The following is a 12,527-nucleotide window of genomic DNA, read 5'->3' as shown; positions in this document are numbered from 1 at the left end:
GATGTAAGTTCCAAAAAACTGAATTTTGGAACTGAAATTGAATGGTGAGAGTGAAACTGAAATTATTCGAGAGCTGAATTTTTAACGGATAAAATGCAGTTTCAAAGCAAATGAATTCATTTTCAAAAATAAAATTCAATTTCAATTTAGTGATGATCATTTTCAAACCATAATTTCAATTTCAAATTAGACTAATTCAAATTCAGTTTCTGATGGCACAGATTTCTGCCCATAATACAGCGCCAAATCACAACAACAGTCGCCTCAAGGTGCTTTATATTGTAAGGTAGATCGTAGAGTAATACATACAGAGAAAAACCCAACAATCATATGAATCACATCACATCCTCTTTGAAGTAAAAAAAAATAAAAAATAAATAAATAAAAAACTGCAGTTCTTCAATTGGCCACTTGAGGCTGCCCCCAAAAGTGAGTCCTTTTCCAAATGGAAGCAGTTCAGTCTTTCTGCGCACCAGCGCCTTTGCCTTTTTTACCTTCCCAGTCTCTGCGCTCCGGACTCTTCATGTTGACAGCAGGAGGAGTCAGAGAGACAGCGGGGCAGCAGTATGGGAGAAGGAGGGAGGTGCTGTAAGGGCTGGAGGTGGGGCTTGAGTATTATTGTCCGCCGGTCTGAGTGACTGGTTGGCCGAGAGAGAGTCTCCAAAGTTTGACCGGCGTGTCGTTTAGTCGCGTCTCCTGCACCTTTTCACTGTTGATCAAACAAAGTGCTCACCGAACCACGCGGACCAAGAAGTGACAGCCGGACACGCGCGGAGGACACGCAGAGAGCTCCAACAGGAGAAGCCCCAAAGATCTGCTTTAAAGGACTCTGTGCTGGATGAGTAACCCAGGAAACAAAAGAGTAAACTTACTACTGTAGCTCCACACTGACCCACGCCGTGAGCGTCCTCCAGCCCGCACACTTTCAGGAGAAAGATGATGCACTGAAGCTTTCGGATCCGCCGCCCTTCTTCTTCTTTCTGGTTTTTGTTTGGATCCCACTAACAACACATGAGTTGGATTGACCGGACGCGCGGGTGCCATACAGTAAATCCTCGGGGATTAAAATAACTCGGGCAATGGATAATTTCTTCACGGAGGTAAGAAGACGCTCAAGTCTGCAGCTGCTGCATTCATGCACCACGCAGCACATCTTCCATATGCTCGCAGTGTTACTTTTCCTCTCGTCCTGCAAACTTTTGGAGAATTGTAAAACAAGGAAACCTCTCCAAACATGTGCAACTCATGCACAGCAGTTAGGCTCCAAATCTTGCTATATTGAAAGGATGCAAATACTATGAGGCATAAACTTACTACTGAGTGCCAGGAGTAATGGTAGGATAGGCTACTTTAAAATGGAAATTAAACGGTGAGCAACGTGAAATAAACCCAGTGGAGTTCCTGCTCATGTCATAAAGATGCCATAAAGCACTTTTTAGATTCTTTAAACGCGCTTTTCCCAAATCCCTGTAAGAATATCAAAGGTACATCATTAAAACATGGATCTCACAGGGACTTTTCTGGTCAGAGGGGGGTTTGGACTGGTCCCAGTGGACTTTTGGTATTTCCGCACCTCTTTTCTTCTTTCCTTCCGCAGAAACTGTCTTGTAAAGATATTGATAGAAGTCTAAACCTGCGGCCAAGGGGAGCTTTGTACTGGCCAAGATGCAGAAATTCCCACTTTCAGTGAGTGTAGGATGTTTGGAAGCATGAGCTCCTGCCTTTAAAGCTGATTGAACTTATTCAGCGTAAGCTACCACTGAGGTTTCATTAATGGCAGCAGTCACTTTGCTTTGCTGTGTTATGGTGCAGCAGAGTTTGGACTCCTCAACTATTTCAGGTCTTTATTCGGCAAAAAACATTTTCAAACACACTTAAAAGTCTTCGTCAAACAACGACATTAAACACATATTTCATTAATTAAAATATAAATTAAAAGAAAGCTTTCCAATGCTAAACATCACAGTTTTGCAGCTTGTCGATTGCTGGCCTACTTTCTGCCTCTTTTTGTCTTGTTCTTTGTGCAGACTGTTGTCTTCACTCGAGGTTAAGAATGGTCATGTTTTGCGTAAGTGGTGATCAGCTGGTGAGCCTTACAGTGCAGTAGTGTAATAAGTAAATTGGTTTCATTTGCTTCAGAAGTACATGAGTAGAATTTTCCTGACATTTGTGGATCTGAGGTGTGACTTCTGTAACCTGGTTATTTGTGCTGCCTTCATGACTGTAACGTCAGGTGGTTTTTCTCAGTGATCTGAAGCACTCTGACTGTGTGAGTCCACCATCTAACAGCATGAGATGTGACTCAGGGATAAAAGGTGTTCATTGCGATACGCTTGCAATATCAGCGTTCACACCTTTTCCTCTGATGACGTGGGCCAGGTAACAGCGGTAACACTTGAGTCATCGCTGACTCATACCTGAATGATTTCTTTTTTTGCCCTTTGGAAGCCCTCAGGAAAGCAACCTGTCATTACTGCGTTGGTTTCAGTAACAGACCTGCTCAGAAAAAAAACAAACAATAAAAAACGTTTGAGACTGAAAGTGATTTAAAACTGGTTTCTCTTCAGGTAGCGGTGTTAAAGGCTGGCGAACAATTATAAAAAGCTTTGCTTCCTGGTTTGAAAAAAACCAAAACACCTGCTTTCCCATTGGTGCTTGTAAAATTTCAAATTCCAGTCTCAGTTTCAGCAGTATGAAGGGCCAAAGGTCATGGGACTCACTGAGCTCATAGGTGCGTGTGTGAGGCTGAGTTAAACAAACACTGCGACGCCGTGCCGGTCTCATGACGAGTGTGCAGGGCTACATCCAGCAGTTCAGCTCTCTGTGGAAGTCTGAGGGGGAATAATTCTCATTGCCAGAAGCAGGCAGGCGTGCACAATAGTCTCAGATATCGGCCTGCCTGCCTGTATATCTGCCAGCTAATCGCAGCTGAAACAAAGAGCCCAGTCTTTAAGGAAAAGGGCATTTGACAAGGAAGTAAACCGGCTTCAGTCGTTGCATATGGAGGCCAACGGTTTGAGGAGAGAGGAATGTGAACTGGGAAAGAACCTGAAGTGTTTCTTATTTATGCTGTGTGTACATGAGGGACCCGCAGTCACCGGACAGACAAAGACATGCTGTTAATAAAGGGCATCAAACCTTCAGCCGGCTGTCTTTGAAAACCTCTTTAGGGTGCCTGATTAACTCCATTAGTAAATTAACTGTGTTAATGGTCACCTTTAGAATCACCAGTTAACCTAAACCCAATTATATCTTACTGAGTGAGGAAGCTGGAGAGAACCCATGCAGCGAGGGAGAACCTGGTAATGGTGCTAACCACCGCACCATTTAGCTACATTTTCTGAATATTTCATCTTTAATTGTCAGATTTGTGTTTGTTTTAGCCTTGCCATTTTGTTTTTATTTACATTTATGTCGAAACAAGCCAGTGACCATTCACTTTGTTAGGATTCATCCTATTGTTATTAACTTATTTGGCTTCCTGGGGAGAAGAGAGACTTTTATTTGGAGTATTTGTGAGGTTCAAAGAGTTGAAGCAGTGCAGCTGACACGCTGAACTGGAGAATGACACATTTAAGCGACAGTGTTAAATGCAAAAGACTGAAAGAAAGTGTTAGTTTCAGCACTTAATGCCTGTCATCTTTATGATGACTGTGGTTCAAAGTGTTTGAGGAGGAGTGTGAAGAAGAGAAATCTCACTGTTAACATCACATCTGTTAGGATAATTTTCTCCTAATTTGTGCGATTTATTTAATATTATCCATCAAGTTCTGACAGATTTTCATATGTGGAAATGCTCGGAACGATTTCTCCAGCCTGACTTAAATTAAAAGTTATTCCTGCGAGCTACAGAAGAGCACATTGTCCTGAACATCAGAGACACGAATGTGTTGACAATGACACATCCTTCAGCAGGAGGTTTCTCATCTCTAATTACTGAGCTGCAGCCAAAACAGTCTGCAGCACAGTCAGTCCAGCCACTATAAATAGAGCCTAACCACAAATTCAGACTGCACATTTTCATCACTTGGTCATTTTCTTGAAACAGGAATCGGTCTTCCAGTCCAGCAGCAATCAGAGTCGTTTTATATACTCGGCAGGTTTTTGTTTCACGGGGAGAAAAGCTGCTAAACATAGAAAACGGCTGCGTAACACGGTCACTTATGTTTTAGCATTAAGGATGAACAAAGGTAGCACAGGATGAAGGTTAATATTGCTAATGCTCTGTATTTTTCACAGAAAAACCCTTCAGCAGAGAGACTGCATGCTTAGCTTTATCCAGTCGTGTTATTTGGGTACTCATTGGCAGGATGAGGCAGATTTCATTCCGATTTCACTGACCAACAGCCTCGAGGCAGAAGAGCAGAAAAGAATCCCGTGTCTGTGATTGGCTAATGTTCAGTTCTGTTGTATCCAATAAACTGCAGAGGATCATTTTCTTTTCTGTGGCAGCAGGAACTGCTGTGTGTTCTGAGGTGGTGTATGTTCGGGTGTGTGTTGACATAATGGAGTCACTAAGTTCAGTCGGTTAGAAGGTTTGTTTTTATTTGAACTGGTGGGCGTGGAGAGAGCTGAGCCTCACCTGTCCACCAATCAGACGGCGGCTGTGCCTCAGGTGTGTGTTTGCAGTGATCGCAGTGTAAATTTATTCAGCAATGGGGGAATTAAAAAAAAGAGAACAGATATCAGTCAGGCTTACTGAAGGCAGGGAGCAATGATAGAAGGATTGTTCATTTACCAGAGTTTGTGCTATAAAGTCAAAGACATACAGAGTTACTTTGTTTTTAATAACGATGGCTGCCTTATGTTTAAAGACCAATCAGAACAAATCCTAAAATCATATTTTTTTCACTTTGTTTAGGTATAATCATGCCTTCATGCCTTTTCTTGGCTGCCTAGGCTTTTTTTCTGCAAGTCAAAGGTTTTCTCTCTTTACTGTAGGAGACAGGAAGCAGACAGCAGTTTGATTTATAACTTTATTATTTGTCCATGTGGTTTAAATTTTGAATACCAGTATATGTACTGGGCTTCAAGTTCAGGGTTTGCACCAGAAAGGCTGCCACTGAGTGGTGGGGATGGGCAGGTTGTAAGCAATTAGCATACCTCTGTCCACCCACCATAACACGTTTATCTCCCACTTGTAGCATAAAGAGACAGTAATATAGGTCCGTGCCAGGTGAAGAGCTCCAAAGCGTGGTTAGCCTTGTTCACATGCAGTGATGAATGATTCACTAAGCTGGTGAATAAATTATTTAATCTAAAATTGTTTCCTAAAACTGAACATTAGGCTACTTGGATCCGTTAGCTAACTGAATGGTTGTAGCTTAAGTTTATAAAAATAAACTTCTTAAGATGTGTTACGTCCCTCATGTCATAAAAAAAATTCCCCAGTGCTTCGACGTGGTGAGCTGCAGGTATTGTAGTTTGAGGAAGTGCTGGTTCTGATAAACTGAACAATGGACGATGCAGAGAGCAGAAGAATTTAGAAAAACTGATCTGTAACACAGGGGCTCCCATTAACACTATATTTGACTACATGACTACACGCCCTTTTGGAGTGTTGCACACAGCACAGGTCCACAGCTCAAACCTGTCTCTGTGTTCATGCACTGATGTGAATATATAAACGTCCATGTTGGCAGAGCTCTGTTGCATTTACGTGCTGCTTTGTTGGAACTCTGAAAGACACACGAGGCATTAGGGGCTGCTGCATCTTTGGCAGTCTGAGCTCAGAGTTGGAGACAAAGTTTAAACTCTGCTGAAAGATTTTACTTCGCTGTTGTACTAAAGTCACATGGACGGACATGCCTCCAAAATAAACCAGTGAGACTCGGGTCCCCGCACTCGTTAACCTGCTTCTCTAGATTCCAAACGAGCCCTGAAAAACTTGCAAAGCTTTTCATTCTTTGAGCCTCTTTTATTTCTTCTCCTCCCAGCAGCCTCAGCTGCCTGCATTTCCCATTAAAACCATAAAAAGTAACAGCTCAATCATAGACATTAATAGGCTCGCCACAACAAGCAGAGGCCCTGCCCATTTTATACTGCTCCATTTTAATGATGATTTCAAGCAGAAGGGTCAAACTGCTTCTTCTCCCTCCCTCCTTTTCTCCATTTCTTATTAAAGCTGAAACTTGACACCTGTGGAGCAGGCAGAAGGAACTGCAAGGAATTTAAACAGCTTGGAGATTTGTCATTTTGTCTCCCCCCCATGTTGTTCATGTCAGACAACTGTTATACATACAGCTGAATTCCTGCTCAGTCTGCAGGAATTTCTTCAGGTCGTCTTAACAAGTGACCAGTCAGAGTTTGAAAAGTTCAAGATGCACATAAGTGACTCATCCCCACAGTCACCCCCAGCAGTGTTCATCACCAGAAGTATGTGGACACCAATATAATGTAAGCAAAGTGTGTGTGTATATATATATATATATATATATTGTGGTACTAAATTTTCCCTTCATGCAAACGTCAAAGCCAAGATTTAACCAGAAAAACATGGAACTTCACATATTTCTGGCGTAAATGTTTCTGTTTGGAGCTGAAGCCGAACTTTCAGTGTGGCAGCCTCGCTACCTTGTCTGTAGCTTTCTAATTGTGTGTGTGGAACAAAAAATATTCTTTTCCACAGTCACATATACAATATTTAAAGAGGGCTGGTGTCCTGTTTCCTACATCATTTTGAGAAAAAAAAGTCGAGCTCTGGCTCAGAGTCCTTTTTACCCTCCTGCTAAAATAACACCTTCTCAAGCCGTCAAACGCTCTGGATACGAGCCAGAGGCGCCTGCACCCGATCCTAAACTGGTTTCACTGCTCTCAACTGACTGCATGTAGGGCAGAGGGGCAGCAGCGACTGTGGGAAATCAAACAGTCTCAGGCTTGCAGTTTCAGACCCGGGCCCAGACAGGAAACCTGTTTATTTTTATTCACTCCACCGACTGCAGCAGTGAGTCCGTTCCAAAACTTTCATTTAAGCTGATCATTTTAATGAGCAGCTCAGCACGCTGGTGGAGAAACAAAAAGCGTATCAACGGGCGCTTTTGGACTGCGGGAACTTTTTTTTTGATGCTGCTCATAACTTTTAAAGAAAGTTTCCATTTCTTTACGTCTCCACTCTGCAGGAACACGAGACAATCAGACTTCTTAAAAGCCTGTTTTTGGGGTTCTCAGCACCAGAGGAACCTTTTAGTGAGATACTAAGTGATTGGTCCAGATAACCGAAACGTTTAAACATCATGGATATGAAAATGGAAGAAAACACGGAAAAATGGATCAGCAATAAAGTTCAGGATTGGTTAAGCCTTCATTTATAGCGTTATCTACTGTACCTGATCAGTGAAAGTGCTTTATGCAACTTGCTTAATTCACAAGCACTTTTTTCTATGCATAAGTGCTTTCTGTCTGACATTCAGATACATTCACGCTCCGATGGATGCATCATAAAACAACTTGGGGTTATTATCTTGTACAAGATTATTTGGCATGCAGATTGGAGCAGCCAGGGATCAAACACTCAACCTTCCAGTTAGTGCATGTCCTACTCTTCCTCCTGAATTACAGCCACCCCAAATGATGTAATAATATTCAAAGTTGGTGAAAATTGCCATAAAGTTGAATTCATAGAATAAAACTGATGCAAGCAGTTTTGTAATTGTTTTTCAGTTAATCATCTCTGGTCAGCTGCTTATTTCAGTATCTTCCAGCCTCAGTTGTGCATTTCTATCACAGACGAGCTGCCTTCATGTTCAGCGTAAGATTTTTGTCAGTATTCAGAACTTTCTGAGTTATCTGGGAAGCGATACAGAGACCTAAACACTCGACTATGTTCACAAGCTGAAAGCACCAACATAGTTGACCCAGAGTCTTCCTGTGTAATCACATTGGTCATTCACCTTGTGAGGGATTGGTTCCTTGAAGATGAGGCATTTTGGACTTGAAACGCTCTAAACACTGCCCTTTTTCCTCATATTTGCTTTTTGTCTCAGTTTGTAGGTTAATCCATGATCTAGATGCCATTGTAGCAGCTGTGTGCATGTATGTCTGTGTTATTGTTATCAAGAGAACCTCATGGTTGACATGAGGTTAGTCTTTGTGTGGTTCAGACGAGGATGAGGTACAGGCTGATCTCACACATATGTTTCGACTGCAAACGCATCAGATGAAGGATTAGGATTCAAGGATTAGCACCAAGGTTGTCTTTGTTTTTTATTTTTTTAATTTCATAAACTCTTTAATCTCCTTTAACCTATTTAAGAACATTGACAGCTGTTATTCTATTTAAGAGAATGCATGCAGAACTTGAATCATGAAATGAAACAAGTGGACTTCCTATTATTCATTCATTTATTTATTTATTTATTTATTTATTTATTTATTGTTGCAGAGAAATGGAATTTGGTTTAAAGGTGTGGCTGATAAAATGCATTGTGAAGCAGGGGCGGGGAACTCCAGGCCTCAAGGGCCGGTGTCCTGCAGGTTTTAGATCTCACCCTGGGTCAACACACCTGAATCAAATGTTTAGTTCATTAGCAGGCCTCTGGAGAACTGCAAGACATGTTGAGGAGGTCGTTTATCCATTTAAATCAGCTGTGTTAGATCAGCGGCACATCTAAAACCTGCAGGACACCGGGCCGTGAGGCCTGCAGTTTCCCCGCCCCTGCTTTAGTGGCTTCATAGTATAGTGGTTAACACATTTGTCTAACATGTGAAAGATCCCCGGTTTAAGACCGGAAGGTGACGCCAATCCTTGGGATTTGCATCAAGAAGGGCATCTGGCTAAAAATCTGCCAAGTCTGATATGTGGATCTGCCCACCGTGGTGAGAATTCATGAGTTACAAAGTAGACAAATGAAGCTTTTACCATGCTATCTTAAATCAACAGTATGATGTCATCATTTTAAACAGCTCACCATTTAAATGACTAAACACATGGACTAAGTCCACACTTACATGTCAAACCTGCTGGTAAACCATCACTTTTCCCTTTTCAGGAAATGATCACTAAAATAGTTCAGAACCTTCTGTATTGTTCACCAATTCAAAAATAAATTGTCACCTAATTTTATTCACTAATAATGGCAATGATTCAAATGTGCATGCTGGAGGTTTTCTCAAGGTCTTTCTCAACAAAACGAGCCCACAAAATTAAAGAAGTGGAAGATTTTGGTCAAAATCCCAACGTGCAGAGTGCAGTGTTAAAAGTGCCGAATATCCAGACACAAAATGGAACAGAAACGTCGCTCCTGTTCGGTTTCCTCACCTTCCTCACTCGTTGCTCGATCCTCCTCTTTTCTCTTCTGGCTTTCTGTTAAGTCTTGACTTCCTGCCGGATAGTTCTAAACATTCCTCTGGATCCTAACACTTCCTAACCTCGCACTCAGTCCAGCTTCCTCCACATGTGTATGTTTTCATGGAACATTGTGCACAGAGGTCTGCACAGCTCAATTCATTGTGATTTTTATCTGTACATTAACACTGCTGGGGGAAAAAAATCCTGGTATTATAATTGGTGAAATAACTACAATTTAAACCTCCCAATAACATGAAACTTGCATAATCACCTTCTCTCTAACAGTCAATAAAATGCGCGTAGGTGACGTTGAAGAATATAGCTGAAGTTATCGTGTGCACTGTCAATATTTAGTGAAATGATTGTATTGTTAGGTCATTTCAAATAAGCTGTTTGCATCTATTTAAGTCTTTTCCTTAAATTTTAATTTAAATATTACCTAAAAAATGTAGCAGCTATTCGGAAAATATGGACTTAGGCAACATTATCACAGCCTTTGGTTTTCTGGACCTGTGGCAGCATGGATGCAATAATACTAAGTGTTAAGTGAGAAACTTGCAGAGTTTTAGCATTTCACTCATCAAAACTATTTTTTAAAGATGCCAATGTTTCAATAAAGCACTAGCTGCACAAACACAATTCAGAGATTCATTTCTGTTGCTACTTTCGAAAGATCTCAGAAGTCGGAACTTGAGCGTGACGTCACTCCCAAGTTGAGTATGTTTCAATATTAAAGCAGGAAAAACATGATTTATTTAACTTCTTAGCACAATAGAGCGATGCACGCATCACCAGAACAGAGCAATATATTTTTTTGCTTAGAAACATCGCTGCAGCACGGCCATGGATGGAGCCTGCTCAGTGTTCTGTGAATGGCTCATTTAATGAGTCACAAATACAAACTAAAAGTTTTAGTTTTACTCTTGTTTACTTTCAGTGCTGCCATCTTGGATTATTAACTCGGCCTTGGTGGGGCTGCTCTGACTTTTCTAGGAACTCAGAAATTACGACTTCCAAGTGACTTGAGTTAATGCAGCTGAAGCACAGCATAGCATAGCTTAGCTTAGCTAGTGGCTACATAAGCCTGCTAACTTTAAGCCTTAACACAACATGAACATGTCAGTTATAACAAAACTACCACAGTACAGTTCTTATGAAGTTGAAACTATTACAAGAGACCAAAACCATTTTTGTATGAGTCTCTAAAGATGTTTTCAACATGTGGGGCACCGAGCGGGGCACCGGGCTCTCTTTTGGAGCCAACCTCAAGTTTTGTTTTTTTCTCTACTTATTTTTGTTATACAACCGAGCCATCGAGGTTTTCATGAAGGTACATCTGTACGCAGATTTAGTTTCAGCTCGGGGATTTTCCGTCACCTGACCTCTTTATGACCCCATCATTGTGTAATAAATCAAACTCCATTAAGTTAATGTTAAAAACCATCACTCCTCTGCTGTATCATGTCTACACATATTTTCCCTTTACATTAACCTGATGTACAGACTTGCTGTACAGCTCTGCAGCGACACAGGAACCTGCACATCTCTGCATGAGAGGTCATTTCTTGGTTGAGTGGCTGTAGAAGCAATATTTAAGAAAAAAAAAGCAGTAAAATGGGTTTAAGTCTGAGATGGTCTGTTGACACTAATCCCTCAGTGTCCTGCTGAGTCGTGGTTCCCCGCTGGTGAAATGGTCAATTAAAACCAGGAATGGACGACTGTAGATTTTAGCCTTTTGACTGATTTTCAATGTTGCAGCGTCACTGTGCTGCAGAAGGAGGCAGAGGAAAGCTGAGGCTCTTGATTTTGGGCATTTCAGATCTTTTCACTGGCTTTCAGATCTACACCGTCTGTTTTTTATTTCATAAATCAGTATCCAAGTATAAAAGTCTGGGTTTATTTCTGGCATTTTTCTTTCATAGAGAGTTTCTCGTTCGGTTTTATTTAAGTTGCCAAATCAGTTGCAAATAAATCCTAAAAGTAAAATGCAAGTTAGAAATTCTGCAGTGGTAAAGATACTACAAGGATTATTTTGCCATTTATTTCTTAATTTTGAAATTAAATATCTTTAACTTGCATGATTCAGAATAACTTCAGAATAAATGCCAAGCAAAACATGATATTAGCAAATATGTCATGCAGTGTAGGAGTCATGCTTTACAAGGATGAGTCAGAATTTGTGTTTTATGGCTTTGTGTTTGTCTCACCTGTCACTGCGAGCCATACAAATACACACCTGACAGGTGAAGTAGGCGAACAACGTTTTGATGTTGTTTGATTCGGTGTGGTTTAATTTAGGATTTACACATACCTAAAGGCATGTAGCACTTTTATTATTAGCGCTACAGGGTTTACACATCATCACGCTCAGAAATGGTTGTAATAATTTAATGGAAACATCTTCAGGAAGGAATAAAACCAATGGGCTCAAAGGAAGGCAAGTCTGGAGACGGGTGTTTGGTCGTACATGTCAGTGTGTGGTTTGGTTTCAGCCGTTCAAAGGTCAGAAATCTGTGTTGGAGATTAGAGCAAGCTGCATGTCGAATGTGACGAGGTAATTTTAAACTCCAGGTTTCTTGGATGGAAAAAATAAATAATTAAATACAAATAAAATTAAAAGAAAATCTTTGAGCAGATGACTCACAATGTTCACTTGTCCAGGATGACATTTCTGTTGAGTTTTCTTCCTCTTCTTTTTCTTTATTTCGACTTCTTGGACATTTGATTTTCACTCATACCACCTGATCCAACCCAATCAAATATTCTGTTATTGTGCTTTTGTTAAGTCTTTGGCTTTTTTTTTTTCAGAGTGGGCCTGATAAATGTTAAACTTTTTTCCTTATTTAAACTTCACATTTCAGACATACAGGATACAGAAACAGAAACATGGACAGATATGATCAGGGTTCAAACGAGGTCAGAGTATTCCCATAATGAGGAAGCCTCCTCTGACTGTAGTTTTGTCAGGCAAAAGTCATCAATGGTCCAAACACATCACGACCCTTGCAAGTATAAAAATGTAGACTGGCGCCGCAAGAGTGGAAGAGGAGCAAGATCAGTTCCTTAACTCATCAGGCTTTAAAAGTGATGCTTTATCCCCATGTTGCTGCGACTGTAACTGTGACAGGAACAGCCTGAACTATTCATTAGGCTTAGTTTGGGTTTTGTGGCTCTCAGAGAACCACCTCCTGCGACATCTTGGAGCTGGATCTGACAGTTACTCTAAAATTACATCCCCTTC

General features: G+C 41.0%; 1 protein-coding gene across 1 annotated transcript in view; it reads left to right on the top strand.

Moving 5' to 3' along the window:
- Positions 1-554: 554 nt before the first annotated feature.
- Positions 555-12,527, top strand: part of myo10 (myosin X) — a 127,242-nt gene continuing 115,269 nt past the window's right edge. The window contains exon 1 of the mRNA XM_019353980.2: positions 555-1,100. Coding sequence (XP_019209525.1) covers positions 1,080-1,100 — 21 coding nt within the window. The 5' untranslated portion in view covers positions 555-1,079. The remainder of the gene's footprint in view (positions 1,101-12,527) is intronic.

Source organism: Oreochromis niloticus, linkage group LG18 (genome assembly GCF_001858045.2).
Source record: "Oreochromis niloticus isolate F11D_XX linkage group LG18, O_niloticus_UMD_NMBU, whole genome shotgun sequence".
Taxonomy (NCBI): Eukaryota; Metazoa; Chordata; class Actinopteri; order Cichliformes; family Cichlidae; genus Oreochromis; species Oreochromis niloticus.
This window is presented reverse-complemented; position numbering and strand designations above follow the sequence as displayed.